This window comes from Hemibagrus wyckioides, linkage group LG09, assembly GCF_019097595.1.
Source record: "Hemibagrus wyckioides isolate EC202008001 linkage group LG09, SWU_Hwy_1.0, whole genome shotgun sequence".
Taxonomy (NCBI): domain Eukaryota; kingdom Metazoa; phylum Chordata; class Actinopteri; order Siluriformes; family Bagridae; genus Hemibagrus; species Hemibagrus wyckioides.
Genome location: NC_080718.1, coordinates 15,165,711 through 15,184,370, shown reverse-complemented (window position 1 = coordinate 15,184,370; position 18,660 = coordinate 15,165,711). Strand labels below are relative to the sequence as shown.

Sequence of the window (18,660 nt, the reverse complement as noted above, 5' to 3'; positions counted from 1 at the left end):
GAGTTTTGTTCGTTCTCTGTTTCCGGCCCGGTTATGGCAGCTGTATGCAGGAAGCAGAGGGCCTTGATTTGGGGTGAATGAGCGGTAGCTATATGGTCCGCTGTATGATTTAGACAGGGTTCTTGCTGTTTCTGTCAGATTTTCTTTGCCTCGAGCAACATCTCTCTGTTCAGGAAAGATGGCTACGACGGCGCAGTTATTTGAGGTAAGTTGCTTTATTTGGTTAAGCTAGCAAGCAGGTTAGCTTGGTTGCTAGCTATCTTTGTAAATAACACACCCACCTTCATAAAACGGAATAGTTCATATTGAGTGTCTAATAGATTCAAAACTATTTAACCTTATATCATTGTCAAGAAATTACCTTACGTGTTGTATAAAACAGAACGCTTTTAGCCTGTTAGCATTTCATAGGGCGAACAGAGCAGCTGTAGCTGCAAGAGGCTAAATCTCAAATGGCTGTTGTTTTGACATATAGTGCACTACAAAGGGCGTAAAAGCCTTTATTTTTTATTTGTATGTAGTGAACCTTAGTATGGAGTATGGACCCATTTAGGACACAGCTCTGTGCCGTGCTTTTGCAGTTAAAACTAAAGTTAATGGAGCGTCTCAGTGCGTTTTTTGCAGCATTGTATCTCAGTAATACCTTTGTGTCTGACTTTATTACTTAGTTTGGAGTATATTTAATTTTTTTTAAGCGTATCCCTTATTTTTAAAGGTTATATAGTATCTACTCAGTGCTGTCATTTTGTTCCTGACTGGCTGAGCTCAAGCCTATTTTTACTGCGTTGATCATAATTACCAACCTTACAGCTACACTCACTATTCGTTTCCTCACGTATACGATGTAAGTTCAGTTTGTAACATATGACCGTGAATATTCACTGAGCATGAAAATAGAGTTCAAGTCGCAGTGTCTACAAGGTTGACCAACAGTACAGGTCTGTATAATATAGTGGACAGTAAGTGTAAAGCACTACCATATCACTGGGACTGTGGTGCTGAAGAAGAAGGCTTTATTATTGACTCACATACATTACAGCACAGTGGGATTCTTTTCTTCACATATCCCAGCTTAGGAAGTTGAAGTCAGAGCACAGTGATCCACCATCCAGATAATATTTGGTCAGCACTGGTCATGTGGCAGCTTGACAGGGTAAAGGAAGTCTGACAGAATGTGCAAAGCTAGATCTGAGCTACATTCAATCATTTTTATACCTACACTAGAGGGAAGGTTTACTTCCTAGGTTTTTGAGGGCTGAGTGTATAACAATGTGTAATCTGTACTAACTGAATACATTTGCATTTGTACACTATATTGGCAAAAGTTTTGGGACACCTGCCTTTACATGCATATGAATGTAATATGGAGTTAACCCGCCCTTTGCAGCTATAACAGCTTCGAATCTTCTGAGAAGGCTTTCCACAAGGTTTAGGAGTGTGTTTATGGGAATTTTTGACCATTCCTCTAGAAGTGCATTTGTGAGGTCAGGCACAAATGATGAGACGAGATGGCCTGGCTCACAGTCTCCGCTCTAATTCATCCCAAAGGTGTTCCATCAGGAAGAGGTCAGGACTCTGTGCAGGCCAGTCAAGTTCCTCCACACCAAACTCGCTCATCCATGTCTTTATGGACCTTGCTTTGTGCACTGGTGTGCAGTCATGTTGGAACAGGAAGGGGACATCCCCAAACTGTTCCCACAAAGTTGGGAGCATGAAATTTTCCAAAATGTCTTGGTATGCTGAAGCATTTCACTAAAACAAAGGGGCTGAGCCCAACCCCTGCAAAACAACACCCGAATGCAATGATTTGGAAGGGTGTCCCAATACTTTTGGCAATATAGTGTATATGTAATTGATTTCTTTTTGTCTTTTAGGAGCCATTTGATGCAGATGAGTACATTGAGCGACTGGCTTGGAGAACTCCAGGGGGTGGATCTAAAGGAGGAGCAGAAGCATTTGACCCTAAAAAGTAAGATTTTTTTTATTAAGTATTACACATGAGATCACAATGTGAAACTTTGACTACTATTCTTTCAACTATAATTCTGCACTTTTTTTCTTTTTATAATATGCTTCTGTTCTGCATGTTTCACCCAAAAGTAAAGTTAAGGCATTTTAAAATCAGACGTGTAAACAGAGAACTTTTAAAAATTCCCCTGTGACTGTGGCGTTGGTGTATTACACATATTTTCACCGCTGGTATTTATTTACAGCCGACTTGATTTGGCTTGTGTCTGTTTCACTACAGCATGTAGGTATTTAACAAATTGATCAAAGTCTGACATTTATAGCGTAAACAATCACACTTTACTAGCACTGTTTTAGATATCTTTGTTTATAAATAATAAAATGCAATAGATATGTTCATTATAATGAATGTTTATAAATTAATTTTAGCAGTTTGTTAGAATTTAGACACCTTGACATCCAGCATTTTTTTTTCACATACATGCCACACACATCTACAATCAAACCAGATCATTTTGAAAACATTAGTGTTAATAATAGTATTAATAATGACCAGACATTGATATAAGTAAGGTACATCCTGAAAATGTTGTAAAATGCATTTGGAATAGTGTAAAAAGGTACATTTGGTTTTATTTGTACACCAGGTTAACCTGCATTCCATTTTACAGTTGTGATAAATAATAATTTCCTCAGGCCCCACATTCAATAAATGTTAAATAAATGTCTCCTAACAAAAATTTACATCAAGAGTTTCATGTTTTTTCTTTGTTGAACAACAGCACATTTTTAGATGAAGTTTACTGTTGGCCTCAAATTATGTTGAGCTTCTGCCATACATCTCTGTGAATTTGGTGAAAAACAATAGCATAGAACTAGTGCATTAATATTAACCATATCGTTCATATTACAGCCATTAGCCCAGACTGACTAAACTGTCTATCTTGGATCTGTTGCAACAGTTCTCTCTAATGTGGTTGAGAAGTGTGTTAGTGCTGTCTAGCAATGCAGAAACATCAGCCCAGATTTTACACTCCCCTCTCACCCACGGAGAAGCTGATAGAAGCATCTGAAGTGCTGACTCACAAGTGATGGAAGAGAACGAATTTCAGTGAAAGAGAGAAGGGAAAAGACCCTAAGCTGCACTGAGCATTGGGGGGAATTATTGTGATATGAGATTTTGCACTCATCACTTTGGAATTTTTTTTTCCTTTTTTTTTTTCTTTCATTTTTTTTTAACCACCCAGAGAATCCAAACATGCTGACTTGAAGGTTTTTACTCTGCTGTCCTGCAAGTGCTTAGAAATGCAGCTGACAAAGCTCTGAGTAGTGTGTGATACACACACTCACACATATAAAGACCACTTTTATGTGGAGTTGCAGTTTGGTAATAGGCAATTAAGTCTTTTGCCAGCACTGTAAATGTAGTTTTTGAAAAAAAGTAATGCTTCTTCTGTGCGTTCCTGCAGTTTTCCAAAATTCTGTTTAGACTCAGGTTCGAGAAGCGTAGCTATTGGTACGAGGCCTGTAATAGTCAGATACAGTTCCTAAACACCTGCTTTATGCATGTTTATTCCTGGAAATAGTCTAGAAATCCTGTATCTGTGTGTTCTTTTTTAACCAGATGTGACAACAGTGCAAAAACATTGTTACTGTTAGTCATTTCTATGGATTTCTACTGTTATACTTAAGCCTTCTTCTTTGTCAGAAAATAATTTAATTGTAACTGTACACTAATGAACGTTACATACAGTTGAATTTCAAATGATATACTAACACTACTTACAGTATAAACTAAGGACCTACTACATGCACTTACACTATGCACTATACAATCTACCAGCTAGTGTACGAGTTGGAGAAGAAGATTTCTCAAATGTAACTTTTTTTAACTAACCATTTGCCAGTCGATAGCAAATGACTTCCAACGCTTGAAGAATAAGTGACCTATTAAAAAATAAATCACACAACATGGGCTAATTTCATATTTGCAAGATGTCTCCTCCACCAGAGTGTCATTGGCCACCAGTGACGCCGCCTGCTAGCCCCACCCCTCTTATGTTAGTCAAGCAACATGTGATTGTTGAGTGCATGGAGAGTCCTCCATTCCACCCTTCGTTTATTACAGCTGAATAAGTGCATCATATGGGTACTTGAAGTGCTCTTCTTATTGGAATTTTCAGCATGAACACACTACTCACACTATTTTTACTACACAGAATATTGCTTGAGTATGCAGTTTGGGACACATAATGTGTTACTTTGTTGTTTTGAATCTATAGCTGTACTATATGTGAGTCTTGCTAATATATAGATGTCTTGCTCTTAAAATAAATGCTTTGTGTGTAGCCACTACAAGAGGATTGTTGTACCTGTTTCAGGCTGCTAGAAGAATTTGTTAACCACATAGAGGAACTGAAACAGCTGGATGAACGGATCCAGAGGAAAGTTGAGAAGCTTGAACAGCAGTGCCATCGGGAAGCCAAAGAGTTTGCACACAAAGTCCAGGAGCTACAGAGGAGCAACCAGGTTTGATAATATGATGGATTAAATCAGTTGGGTCAGGGACGCCTGAATCTACTGCACACTTATACGATTTTAGTCAAATATGTGATGTGATTCATGACAGCCCTTTTTTTTTTGCACTCTAGCTCCAGTTTTCTTTGCAGAATAGCAAAATCCCCCAGCCAGTATTTCCACAAAGAACACAATTGACCACTCTATTTGGAGTATTTGGGGATCAGAGACACTTTAGTGGTGATCTCTCCAGGTGAAAGATCAAACCATGCCTTATCAGCAAGTGCGCCCCTCCATGCCTCCCAAATAACTGACCACAAGTGATTTCAAGTTGTTTAGTGTGAAGATTTCAGCGTTTCTGAGATTTCCTGAGAAGTTGCATAGTGTGTACTCTACTTGCTGTGAATCTTTTCTGTGATTGTCTACTTGCTGTGAATCTTTTCTGTGATTGTTTCCACAGGTTGCCTTTCAGCACTTCCAAGAGCTGGATGATCACATCAGCTACGTGGCCACTAAGGTGTGTCATCTGGGAGACCAGCTGGAGGGAGTGAACACTCCGAGGCAGAGGGCTGTGGAGGCCCAGAGGCTTATGACCTACTTCAATGAATTCCTGGATGGAGATTTGCGTAGTGATGTTTTTACCAACCCTGAGAAGGTCAGTGTTTCAAAAGTATAAACACTGTTAGGCCATATTCCAGTTACAGGATGGGATGGGTTTTTTTTTTTTAAAGCTGTATCTATGCATACGTTTGCACACACAACTGTTTTCCAGTATGTCAGTGGCTTTCTTTCCCTCCACTTAATGATACTGGATTTTCTTTAATCATTTTATCTTGTTTCCCCTCCCCCTCAACCATAAAATACCTTAAGATGCACATGAGATTGGACATACCCTCTGAAATAATCTTGGGATGAAATTTTCATCTTTTCTTTCTAGCTCTGCTTCCCGCATTAGCTGGATTTTGTCCGCCTTTGCACCCTCAATGCTGGGGTTGTGGGAGGCGAGAAGACCTCCACAATCGATTGTAGGCTAGCGTGTTTATTTTGTACCGCCTGCTTTTCACAAATTAATCATCAGCTGATGTATAAAATTCCCACATTCTTATGTAGTTACACACTGAAATTCATTACTTTTTTGGAATAACTTCTGGATATTCACATTCAGTGTTTCTTTGTCAGTCTGTAAAGTAAGTTGATTGAGGGTTTAAGGACACTGTAAAATGATAATGAATGTTGGTTGTTATATCAGCTAAGCTAAAAATATTAATCTACATGAGTACTGACGCACACTAACTCGGTATGTAATGACACTTCATAAGTGTCTTTCAAGTCACTATGGGGTGGGGTAACTTGGGTGGTAAGTCTTGCATATCATATGCTATTAGCATTAGACCACCAACACACTCCCCGAGAGACGCGTGGGAATATACCCGGCAGACTTTTCTTTTTTTTTTTTTAATAAATGAGCCCACCTTCAGAAGAGAAACGAGGGGTCAGGGAGAGGAGATGGTGGTGAATAGCTAAAGGGGGAGAGGAAATAGAGGAAAGGAACGCCGACCTAATCCTTTAGAAAAGGAGGGCTGGCCCCAGACAGTGTGAAGACAAGCACTGGTAAAAACCCCCCACTGCAGGGAGACTTCTACATCACTTACATGGGATTTAGCTAATCTTAGCTGGGGGACAGATACTTAGAAAACCTCGATGAGGAGAGCAGAAAAGCTGGATCCACCTCACGGGAGCACAGTAATGATGTTAGCTGAGGCAGGCAGGAATAGGAAGCAGAAATGGAAGATGTGTGGATGCTAGGACCTCCTCAGATCCTGTTCTCCCCATGTGTTAGCAGTGAAGGGAGAGGTGGGGTGTTCTTGTCTAGCCTGTTTTTGCCAATACCTCCCGCCTGCCCATTGGGACAGATTATAGAAGGTGATTTAGTAAGGCTGCCATGGGATTAGCTGTAGTCCACTACTTACGACAGAGAGAGTAAAGCGCTAGATGGGCAGTGGAGTGCAGAGCAGGGGGTTAGCTGAGCTGCTTCTCATGGGCTCACTCCTAAATGGTCCATCCTCTGTGATGGACAAGAGGAAGGAAAGAATGATGGGGGGGTGATGCAAAGATTTACTGTAAGCTGATCCTAAGGTTTAAGGCCTGTGCCACGAAGGCCTTTCTCATGTCCATTTTCTCTTATCAGCAATCTCTTTATGTCTGATTCACACTTATATCTATCATCATTGTAATGTGTCTTAATATTTTCTGTTTTTACTGAGCAGATTAAGGAAGCAGCTGACATCATTCAGAAGTTGCACCTGATTGCTCAGGAGTTGCCGTTTGACCGGTAAGCAGTGTGAGATGATGAGGAAGATGAGAGTTGGCACTTGGAGGGGAAAGATAATCCAAATATCATGGGTGGACAGATCACTAGCTGTAGCACCTGGGACAAGCAGATTTTGTGTCCTGACTATTAGTTTCTTTACTCCAAGTTGCCCAGAGGACATGTAGGTTAAATATCCAGAAAAAGTGGAAAAAAGCTTCCTAAATCACTGCAGTAGGGCAAAGCTATCATGTAAGTCCCATGTCTACAATTGTACAACAAGACAACCTTGCAGTTAAACATACTGAGTGAAAATAAAGTTGTTAACCACTCTCAAATATTATCATTTACATGTGAGGCCAGAACAGTAAAGCTCATACCTAAAAGTTCATTTAACTTAATCTGCATTTATGCACTTAACTTTTAAAAAAGAATTTTCAGTCTAAACAATATTATTGTAGTATTTTAATATAATACATCTCACATATTCAATGAACATGAAATAACCTTTTATAACAACAAAAATTTCATATAATTGAAGTTTTGAATTGAAGTATTTCATATAATTGAAATTTCTCAAAAATGTTGAGGCTGTAATAGATTATACCATCTAATTTACCATGTTTACAGTTGAAGGTTTTCATCCTAGATGTCTAATGACCGTTCACTCTACTTCCTCTGTCCTTCTCTCTCTTCTCATTCAGATTTGCTGATGTGAAGGCCAAGATAGCAAGTGAGCGTTTATTCCTTTTAATTCACAAAAAAAACACAATTTGTGAAAGATAATGACAAAGCAGAAATTTAAAGCATTAAATCATGAATGCTTTATACTCTCTTAATGGCAATGTATGCAGTTAAAAATAACCTGTGTGTGTGGATTTCAGGTAAATACCATGACTTGGAGCGGCAGCTGATTCAGGAGTTCACAGCAGCTCAGCGCAGAGGGGAAATCGGCCGCATGAGAGAAGTGGCTGCAGTCCTGCTACATTTCAAGGTGAGGTAGAGCAGCCACACTATCTTCTGAGCCTTTCTACACTCCCTATAATTATTGCCTCATATTGTTTCTTCTTTCATTCTCAGGGCTATGCCCATTGTATAGATGTCTACATCAAGCAGTGCCAAGAGGTAAGCCCTTTTTGATTTATATGTTTAATATATTTTAAATATTAGAAGTCTAGAAGCTGGTGCAGTTGTCCGGAAATAACACAATAACGTCTGTTCTCAGGGTGCATACATGCAGAGCGATGTGTTTGAGGACACTGCTGTTCTCTGTCAGAAGGTCAATAAACAGGTGGGCGAGGTCTTCTGTAGCCCAGAAATGGTCATGGCCAAACTTGTCCAAAACATCTTTGAAAACAAGTTACAGGTAAAATCCTAACTATACATGCTGATCTGAAGTGTGTGTACATATATACATGCATACATACATATACATATTGCCAAGTCAGAGAGCTGAAGTGACTGGACTTTATGCTTTTAGACCTATGTAAAAGAAAGGCTTGATCCTCGTTCCACTGAATTGGAGCAATACCTCAAAAACCTCTATGACCTCTACACCAGGTATTCATTACATTTCTTTGAATGGAATAACATATCTCAGTGGTTTGACTCTTCCTTTAACAATGTCTGGGAATGTCTGGACTCTGCTTTCAGGACCACAGCTTTGGCTGCTAAACTAACAGAGTTTAACTTGGGTTCAGACAAACACACCTTTCTGTCCAAACTGATTAAGAGCATCTTCTCCTCCAACCTGGATAGTTACATAGACAGGGAGCGGCAGTATCTGCAGTCTCGTAGTGCTTCAATTCTGCAGCGATACTACGACTCGAAGAACCACCAAAAACGTCCAGTAGGAACGGGAAGGTAAGGAGGTCTTGCAGTTGCTATTTGCTCTGTCTGGATGTTTCAAGCTTTATAAAAAAATCTTATATAGACATGAAGATAAAATTGCAAAACTCACAAATGTGTATGTGCAAATACCACCTACAAGTAGAGTTCCAGATTGCAAGTGAAAAACTGTAAAAGCCAAAGCATCTGCAGAAATCACCGGAATGTCTTCTCTGATCTTGATCCTCCTGTTATGTTAATGTTGGTGTTAATAAACTTACCCACCAGCACACCATGTGCCTAGTATACAGGCTACTGCACTGTTTCAGAATTTTCAATGTAATCTCTTTCAGCCGTATTTGTAAATATTACTTTAACCAATATTATTGACACATTACTCGTTCTGGAGAAAAGAATGTAAAATGCTGGGAAAGACATGTGGTGATACAATAAACATAAGTGTCTAAAGAGTTTTGTGGTATCTGCACACAGTTGAGTAGAAACTGCATCATTGCTGTGTTTGATTTAAGCCTTATTACTAAAAAAGTACACTTATTTCTGAAAGGATGAATAATATTGTATTAGAGCTTAATTTATCAGATTAAGTCAGATTAATACAGACCTACAAGTGAGCTTGGAGTAAACGGGTTTATTTCTCCACAAGAAGAAACATCTTCACACCTTTGTCCACAATTTGCTACAGATGAAGTATGTGGAGATTTGGTTGAAAACTGAAGTGTTTATTTAAAGTAGAGAAACATGCAGTGCTTCAGAACAGCTATATATTCCAGCTTTGTGCAACTTGGGTATCTTATGAATTTATGCCATTCCCTTTCTCACATAAACATATACAGTATCCAGGAGCTGAAAGAGAGGATCAGGCAGCGGACTAACCTGCCTTTGGGTCCCAGTATTGACACACATGGAGAAACCTTTCTCTCACAGGAGGTCGTGGTCAATCTGCTGCAGGAGACACGTCACGCCTTCCAGAGATGCAACAAGGCAAAACAATATCTTATATTTGATCTATAACCTCTGGGAAAAATTAATTGTGGAAACTAATATTTGTATCTCTCCTTACAGCTGTCTGACCCAGCTGATCTCCCTAAAAATGCCTACTCTATCTTCCTGCTGCTTGTAGAGCACCTTTGTGTGGATCACATTGACTATGCCTTGGAAATTGGCCTTTCAGGTAGAAAAGATCATATTTTTTATATATATATATATATATATATATATAATGTATGTATATGTATTGCATTAATTATAGTAGGTTGTTTATTAATCAAACGTAATGACGTCTTTGTTTTACAGCTATTCCGTCAGCAGATGCCAAAAATGCAAACCTTTACTTCTTGGATGTGGTGCAGCAGGCTAACACTATTTTTCACCTCTTTGATAAGCAGTTTAATGATCATCTCATGCCACTTATTAGGTAAATGGAAATGATGAATCGTTTAGTGTGATTCAGGAAGGAAAAGATGGATAGATAAATAAATAAATAAAATATATATACATTATATATTCTAACCTTTATTGGCTCTATGACCCTGATTTGTTCTATGACTCTTGTAGCTCCTCTCCTAAGCTAACAGAATGTTTGCAAAAGAAAAAGGAGGTGATTGATCAGATGGAAGTGAAACTAGACACAGGCATTGACCGGTTAGTCTTCTATATTTCTCTTTATCTCTTGGGACTGATGCATTTTTGAGACATTCCTGAGATTGATTAGACTTCTGCAGTATAAAGTATGAATGAACTTGAATTAGGATGTACATTTAAATGGCCTCTCTTGATTGCTCGTGTTTAGAACACTGAATTGCATGATCGGCCAGATGAAACATATTCTGGCCACAGAGCAAAAGAAAACCGACTTCAGGCCGGAAGATGAGAACAATGCAATAAGTACACTACAATACACTACAGTAAGTAATATTAAGTTCTGAATTCTAACTGAAGCACAAATGTAAATACTGAAATAATCGAATCATAAGAAGCTAGGTTTGGCTGTCGTTTGCATTAGACATGATGCTGCGGTGTTGTTCCTGTGTGTCGTTTTCCTAGGCATGCTCTAAGGTATGTGTCTACGTGAGGAAGCATGTAGAACGTGTACGGCGGTCTATGGATGGGAAAAATGTGGATACGGTGCTGGCTGAGCTGGGCGTGCGCTTTCACAGGCTCATCCACGAGCACCTGCAGCAGTTCACCTACACGTCCATGGGAGGCATGCTGGCCATCTGTGACGTGGCAGAATACCGCCGCTGTGCCAAAGACTTCCAGGTAAGGAGAGGTCAAAGTTTGAGTGCATAAAGGGTAAAGGCTTGAGTAATGAGGTGATCTAAAAGGAGCTATCCATAATATCATGATTACATACATCACCACTCATACAATGGTATACCTAGCTTGAGTTAAAATGTATACCTGCAGTTGTAGGAGAAATAGTAATTAGTGGTATCTAGCTGTAAACAGTAAAACAGCAAAATAAAACCAGTTTACTGAGCACTGAGAACCAGTTGAGACAAATGCAGCAAAATGCATTTGAATACGAGTGGGACAGAAATAATGGGCAGAGATTTTCAAGCTCAATTGTTGCCATGGTTGCTAAACTAAACCACTTTTAATGTTCATTTGTTTTGAAGTCGAATTATTAACCAAGCACAGAACTGAAGGTGGGATTAATCAGAGGATTGGTGGGGAAATGAACAATGAACAAACCTTATTACAGTGGTTTTCTCAGCTATTAATTTACAGCACCAACTTAATACTAAAACTACTCTGATGGAATAAAATTCGATTTAGCCATCTTTGATCAGAATATGGGATAGGTTTACTGTTAACCTGAAAATGATTATAATGACACAGAGGGCTTTTTAAGGATTAGAGTTATGTGCAAATCACCTTGCAAGGCTGTCATTTACATCACCCGTTTTCTGTCCTTTTTTGATAATTGATTTCTCTTGATTGTTATATATTATATATATATAATATAATATAATATAATATAATATAATGTAATTTTTTTTTTTTTTAAATATTTATATATACAAATTTATATAATTTGCCCTTTTGGCAGTATAAATTGTGATGGGTTTCTGCTTTGTCTACTGATTGGATCGATGTGATTTTGTTTCAGCATGGATTTGTAAGTGTGTTATCACTGTGCTTATGTCTGTCTCAGGTTCCTCTGGTCCTGCAGCTCTTTGACACATTACACGCTCTCTGTAACCTTCTGGTTGTTGTTCCTGACAATCTGAAGCAGGTTTGCTCAGGAGAGCAGCTCACAAACCTGGACAGGAACCTCCTGCATGCCTTCGTGCAGCTCAGGGCGGACTATCGCTCAGCTAGACTGGGCCGCCATTTTAGCTAATGATTGGGTAAGACTGCACACCCTGTACACAGCTGTCCAATCAGAAAAAGCACTCTTGGTTCAGTCTGAGTGGCTTTCGGACTTTCTTTTTAACATTTAATTATAATTTCTCAACAACTCGCGGATATGAGAATGTGTGTCCCGGTGCATACTGAGAAAAGAATATTTATGCATCTGCCCATTTGTAATTTTTAAGTTTTATTTGCGTCGTTCCTTTTCTGTGCTTTCCTTTTTAACCAGTCAACTACATGTATGAATGTATGGCATTTCACTGATATGAAATGTATTCTACTTTTTTGCTTTTGCATCACTGTTTTTGTTAGCTTTTTTTCTTTGAAGCTGAGGGTTTAGTTTTAATTTGGTTCACATCTGGAAACAACGTATTAAATAGTTTATTGTACCAAATATATGTGGCTCTGCTGGCACTGGAAGCACTTCAGCAGGTTGCATCATGCGCTTGCTAATGAACAACAGCTAATCAGTCCCCGCCTCCCCCAACATAAGAGTGCATATTTGTCTGATGTAAATTCTGTACAAGGTTACAGAATTTATACGAATCAGGTCAATTCATGTAATGAGGACTAAGAAACAAAACATTGCCCAGGTCGCTGCTTATAACAAAGGATTTGAATAAGTAATACAAACTGATAAATGACTAGTAATCATTCTGGTAACTAAAATGAGCATAGCTCATTGTTCAGATTAAGCTTAAACAGAAAATACACAGCATATTAGTTAAAGACACATTCCCGTCTTACTAAAAAATTTTATTGTAATGGTATGCACTCGGTCAACTAACTTTTTTCTTCTTAGGGTCCTGGTAGTGGAGGTTAATGGGGTTGAACTGTAAGATTTTAAAAATGCCAAATATCTCCATTTCTGAGAAAACAACATGGAAGTTTAGCAAACAAGTCGTCTTTGTGTGCTAAAGTATTCCTGACATACAACTAGTGGCATATATCATTGTAATCTTCCACATTGTATATTCCTTCCACTCTTAAATCAGTCAATTTTCCAAATCTGATGCTTTTATGACATTGTATGGATGGCATGTCAACGCAGAAATATCTAAATAACTAGATGTTAACCACCAGCTTGCTCAGAACTGTAACAACACAACATTTTTGATCCAAAACACTAATGGCAATGCGAATTACTGTACTAACATACAATCTTTAATATCCCTATTAAATATAACTGTATATAAGTATAACTCGCAGAAGTTATACTTATTGGTTAATTTGTTAAAATTGGGACTTGAGGGCACTGAATGTGCAAGTTTCTCTCTAATACTGTTGGCTGAATCTGATTAAAGAAGTCAAGTGTCTGCCCTCTGCAGGGTTGGTAATAAGGTCCAGTCAACTCCACTGCTCCGCAAACTGAAACCAAACCAGAGTGTGATCATTCTGACCCAGTGTCACATGACCCTACCTGAACATAATTCTAAGGATCTGTGGGGGGGAAAAAAGGGGATGTCTGATCCCAGTGTCTGTCTTTTGATGTTACTTATTTTATTTTTTTTTTCTTTCTTCTTACTGTTGATCTCCTACATATACACAGGCACTCATACTGATATTGAACCTGCTTGATATGATTTAATGAATCTACAAAATAATAAAACAAGTCACAATGGCACTCATTTTGTTTCTCACTAATAACAACATGCAAACCTAATTCAATAAAATTTGAAGTTAAGTGAAAGAGTGTTCATTCCTTCCCTATAGTAATCTATATGCACATCATGTGCTCATATTATATGTTCACTGGTTTTATAATGTCACTCCTGATACCTGGTTGTGTGTAGAATGTCACCTTAAATCTCAGTACTCAGCTACAAAAGCACAGGACACTGTGAGTACCTCCTTTATTTTCAGCTGTTCTTGTAACTTCATGAAAATAATTGCATTGAGGAACAAACTCCTAACATATACACTACCGCTCAAAAGTTTGGGATCACTTGCATATTTCAGCTATGGAGGAAGACTCTATCAAGCCGGTCCATTTTGTGGGAGATGCTTCAAGAAGCATGGGGTGAAATCTCATCAGATTATCCTGAAAAACTGAAAGCTAGAATGCCCAGCCTGTAATTGCTGAAAAGGTGGTTTTTTTTTGATGAAGGCAAAGTTTGAAGAAAACCTTAATCATTTCCATCAAAATAATTATTCCAACTCTGACATATCAGCATGTCCTGTTCTTTTGCTATATTTTCTATTCAGACTAATTTCATGTCTGTTTCCTTGGAAAACAATAAAATCTTTGAGTGATCCCAGACTTTTGAGTGGTAGTGTATTTATTAGGACTTATTAGGAATAATGCCCAAAAGAAGAAAATTAATCTTGTTATTTAAGAGTTGGAAAAAGCCATGCTCCAAACCACATTGCAATTTATAAGACAGAATGCTATGCGGAGTACAGGCGGTTCAAAAGCTGGCCTAACTCTGTCTCCGGCTAAGTGTACTGTTGTGTAGAAGGTACACAATGACAAATGGGCAAAGTTAAACAGCACAATTAATTAGTCTAATATTAATATGATCAGTGCCATGGAAATTCAATTCTCACAGCCCTAATCACAACTGGATAGCTTGTAAAAATTATTTTGTTAGGCCCTGATGCAAACACCGAAGCCTTTTCCAAACATTTGAGAACTAGCTATTTGTTTTCTGTGGCGATTAGTGCTTGGCATTAGCGAGTGAGCCGGTGAAGGGGTGATAACAGGAGGGAGAGGAGCACTGAGTGTCCCGTGGGGCCTCTGACTCATTATGGAGGTAGGACAGAGCGCTGCTGTGTTTGGGACTTTCTGTTTGAGCAGGTGGCATGGATTAGAAACATTGTCAACAGTGAAATGCTGGAATGAAACCACACTGCGCTCTACTCATCACTGCTTATTAGCCTACATGATTTTACTTTTTCCCCCTGTCTCTTACACACAAGTTAATATGTTTCAGTAGATGTTTTCTTTTCTTTAGAAATGCAGTAGTTGTTTGTAATTAACACATTGAATTGATTGTGATTACATTTATCAACATTTTAAAAAATTCATTTAAACTGAACTGTGATATAGGGATCTAAAATCCAGTCCCCTCAGAAAGTATTGTGACAGCAATGTCAATTTGTTCTCTTTATTTCCTCTATACACTTCTATACATTTGGGTTTAAGAATGAGATGATGAAATGTAAGCTTTTATTTTTCATATGATCAAAAATATTGATCATTTCTTGTTGTCCAGGTATGCCCTGTTAGATTGGCATTAAACAATTAATAGCTACACAACAAATGATAATGGGAAAAAATTTAAGGTTTTAGACGGGCCAAGACACTGACCAGACCTTAACCCAACTGATCAGCACTTCATCTCTTGAAAAGGAGACTGCAAACAACAAGCAAACAACAACATCTGGGAAAAGCTGCAGAACAATACTGGGAAATCCTTTACAAATGAAGAATGGAGCAGTTTGGTGATGTAAGTGAGTCACTGCGTTGTAGTTATTGCCAGCATTGGACATGCAACCAGATATTAACGGTTATTTCCTTTAAGACTATCTGTTCTAATAATTTTGTACTTGTGTAGTCTGCCACCAAACCTGGTATGTTTTAAGTGTTTTAACACATTTAGATGTAAATATCAGGAAATAAGAGCTGATCTAATAAGCTTGTCTTCTGATCTCAAAAAATGTTAGAGCAAAAACAAAAGAATTGGCCTTGCCGTTCCAGTACTTTTGGAGGGAACTGTAAGTGTAGTAATGAGAAAAAAAAAATACACCCAAAAGTTTTGATTTTTTATTGATCAGCACTTTTTTTCTTTTCAAACATAAACAAAAGCAATCTTTTAATGTCGATTCATGTTAAAAGAGAAAGTCATATACTTTAACCTAGTGAGGCCAAGCCACTGAGAAAGTTAAATAATAAAATTCGAATAAATAATATGAATGAATCAAAATCATAAAAATCACCTTATAATCACCTTATAATATTTAATAGATTTAAATAAATGGAATAAAAATAAATGGGGTAAAAAAAGGTTAAGTATTGTGACACTTAAAATCTTACTTTTTTGAGACATTGTTGAGACCAAGTGGAGCCACTCTGGCATTTGAAGTGTCACTTCTAGCCTTGAAGTGTCTCTTCAGACAGGAGTGATCTCTCTGCAGTCTCAGCGCAGGCCTGTGTCCGTGCATTCCATGTATTCAAACTCATTAATCCACAAAACTTGTCAAGAGTTCCACAGGAAATCTCATTCCTAACTTGTCTTGAAGAAGTTAACTTTATATTAGCATTTTATGGAATTTTATGGAGAAGGTACGTATACCCACCCACATTAGCAGAAGATGTTACTGTGAGCCCATGGTGGTGTTAGGTCCAACCTGTCCCCTGTCCCCTGTCCCCTCCAGTGGTTTGAGCAGCCCACAAAATCCCAGCTTGAGCACATCACTCCCTTACACGGTCCTCCCTCTACCTCCTGGAGCACTGACAATACAGTATTACAGCAGTCGATCCATGTCAACAGCAGCTTTGCTTAATACCAGCTAAAAGCTCATAAGCTAAATCTTCACCTAATTATGTGGAACGATTAGCACTTGGTCTTTGGTCTGCCACTGGGCTTGTATCAATACATCTTTTTCTTTTTCTTTTTTTTAGTGTGTGTCTGGGTGTTATTTCCTGGAAAGATATGTACATATTCATTTTTAAGATTGAGCAACGGAGCACAGAGAGGTGTAATTTGCAGTAAGGTCATGTTATGGTGACTCTGTGAGGGTACAGTTTTGCTCCAGACGTGGTACAGACATGTCCCTAGTTCCTTACAGATTTCTCTGCCAACCAACAAGTCCAAGTAAAAGTTAAAGCAGTAAGTAAGTACGTAAATAATTAAATAAAAAAATACACTCATGTTGTATCAATTGGCCTTGTTATTCATCATTTTTAATAATGAAATGTGGATTTCATAATTAAAGTTATGGACCCTGTTGTTTATTTCAATAAGAAGAGTACAGACTTGTAATCTATCAGTGTATATATATTTTTTTAAAAATGGCAGAAACAGATTTGGTTTTATTTGATAGTTCTTATTGTGAGCTTTGTTAATGGTGAGAAACACAAAGTAAAATATCACCAGACATATGGCATGAGGTAAAGTGTCATCATATGAAAATCCGTCAGCTGTAACTTTATAGACCTACTTTGTAGTGATGCACAAAAATTGGAATACATTATGATATGCTTTCCAGGTCTACAATGTGGCAAAAAGCACGATACTTCATGTACAAAAATCTTTCTTTAACAAGCTAACACTGTTGACATTTATGTTATCTTAATGCCAATTGGACTATGCAAGACGCTTAATAAGACTGATGCACTGCTATTTTCTGTTTAATAAAAGTGCTAGTAAATTGTAAGTTGTTAATCATGTTGTACTTTTAAATTAGCATCAAACATTGTAGATTTTTGGTGTAAAAACATAGAGAATTGAGCCATAACTGTGGACAACCCATTTTAGAATATCAGTGGTCATCAAATTGCCATCTCTTCTCCAGATAAGTGATGCACACACACCAAGCCATCCATGTGATGTAAAAGAAAACATGATTCATCAGACAAGGCCACCTTGTCCCATTGCTCAATGGTCCAGTTCTGATGCTAATATGCACATTGTAGGTGGTGATCAGGGATCAGCATATGGACTCTGACCGGTCTACAGCTACACATCCTCATACACAGCAAGCTGGAATACGCTGTGTGTTCTGCATTCATGTTTTCAGCAGTTTGTGCTAGAGTAGCTCTTCAGTGAGATCGGACCAGACAGGCAAGCATTCACTCCCCACATGCATCAGTGAGCTTTAGTCACCCATGACCCTGTCACTGGTTCACCGGTTGTTCTTCCTTGGAACACTTGGTACTAACCACTGCATACTGGGAAAACTCCACATGGACCTGCTGTTTTGGAGATGTTCTGACCTCATCACAGTTTGGCCTTTGTCAAAGTCACTCAGATCATTACAATTGTCCATTTTTCCTGTTTCCAACACATTAACATTGAGAGCTGACTTTTCACTTGCTGCTAATATATTTCACCCCATGACAGGTGCCAGTGTAACGAAAATTCTTAACGTTATGGCTGATGGGTGTATATTGTATAATTGAATATCACATAATCCCACAAAGTCACAATTCCTGTGAACACCTGAGAGGAAGACCTTTTGATTTGTGAATGTAAATTTACATGCGCTTTTATTCATTTTAACTGAAAATCATGAGCTTGTACTCCAGAATGTGGAGCGTAATTAGTGAAGCTGAACTGCTGGAAGATTATCTGCAGTGCTCTTTACAAGCAAGAAGAGGGCAGTAGTGTTCTAAAGCAGCCGTCTTTCCTCTTGACAAGTCCTCTCCTCTCAGCTCTTCACAATGGGAGTGCACCCGGGGGGGAAGTGTTGCTTTTTTAGGTCTATAAGCCCGTATCCCTTAATCCCTCACCATGATTGACAATCATGATTTAGGGTATATGGTGTCCCATTCTAATCCACGAGCACTGCTTTCATTTGCATACTTGCTGTGCGTGGCCTCATTTTCAGGGAAGGCATGCTGCCTGCTCCCTTTGTAAGAAATGCAGAGAGAAGGGAAAAGAGACAGAAAGAGAGAACAAAAAGGGAAAGAGGAGATAGAGGGGAGAATATAGAGGGAA

The 18,660-nt window shown here is 38.4% G+C and overlaps 1 protein-coding gene across 1 annotated transcript; it reads left to right on the top strand.

The window, feature by feature from the left end:
* The first annotated feature begins 29 nt into the window (after positions 1 to 29).
* Positions 30 to 13,688, top strand: exoc5 (exocyst complex component 5). The gene is made up of 18 exons (XM_058399321.1): positions 30 to 205; positions 1,875 to 1,969; positions 4,350 to 4,497; positions 4,946 to 5,140; positions 6,753 to 6,817; positions 7,498 to 7,526; positions 7,678 to 7,787; positions 7,874 to 7,918; positions 8,019 to 8,159; positions 8,274 to 8,353; positions 8,447 to 8,656; positions 9,475 to 9,622; positions 9,704 to 9,812; positions 9,935 to 10,055; positions 10,196 to 10,282; positions 10,431 to 10,545; positions 10,685 to 10,900; positions 11,799 to 13,688. Exons 1-18 carry the CDS (start codon positions 179 to 181, stop codon positions 11,985 to 11,987), a joined length of 2,130 nt encoding a protein of 709 aa, XP_058255304.1. The 5' UTR covers positions 30 to 178; the 3' UTR covers positions 11,988 to 13,688.
* The last annotated feature ends 4,972 nt before the right edge of the window (positions 13,689 to 18,660 follow it).

Bases quoted from the DNA above. Each gene is read 5' to 3' on its own strand.
- exoc5 (XM_058399321.1), top strand. From the start codon at position 179: ATGGCTACGACGGCGCAGTTATTTGAG. The intron at 7,527-7,677 runs GTGAGCGTTTAT...TGTGGATTTCAG, and splicing joins TGTGAAGGCCAAGATAGCAA to GTAAATACCATGACTTGGAG. The intron at 10,901-11,798 runs GTAAGGAGAGGT...TGTCTGTCTCAG, and splicing joins GCTGTGCCAAAGACTTCCAG to GTTCCTCTGGTCCTGCAGCT.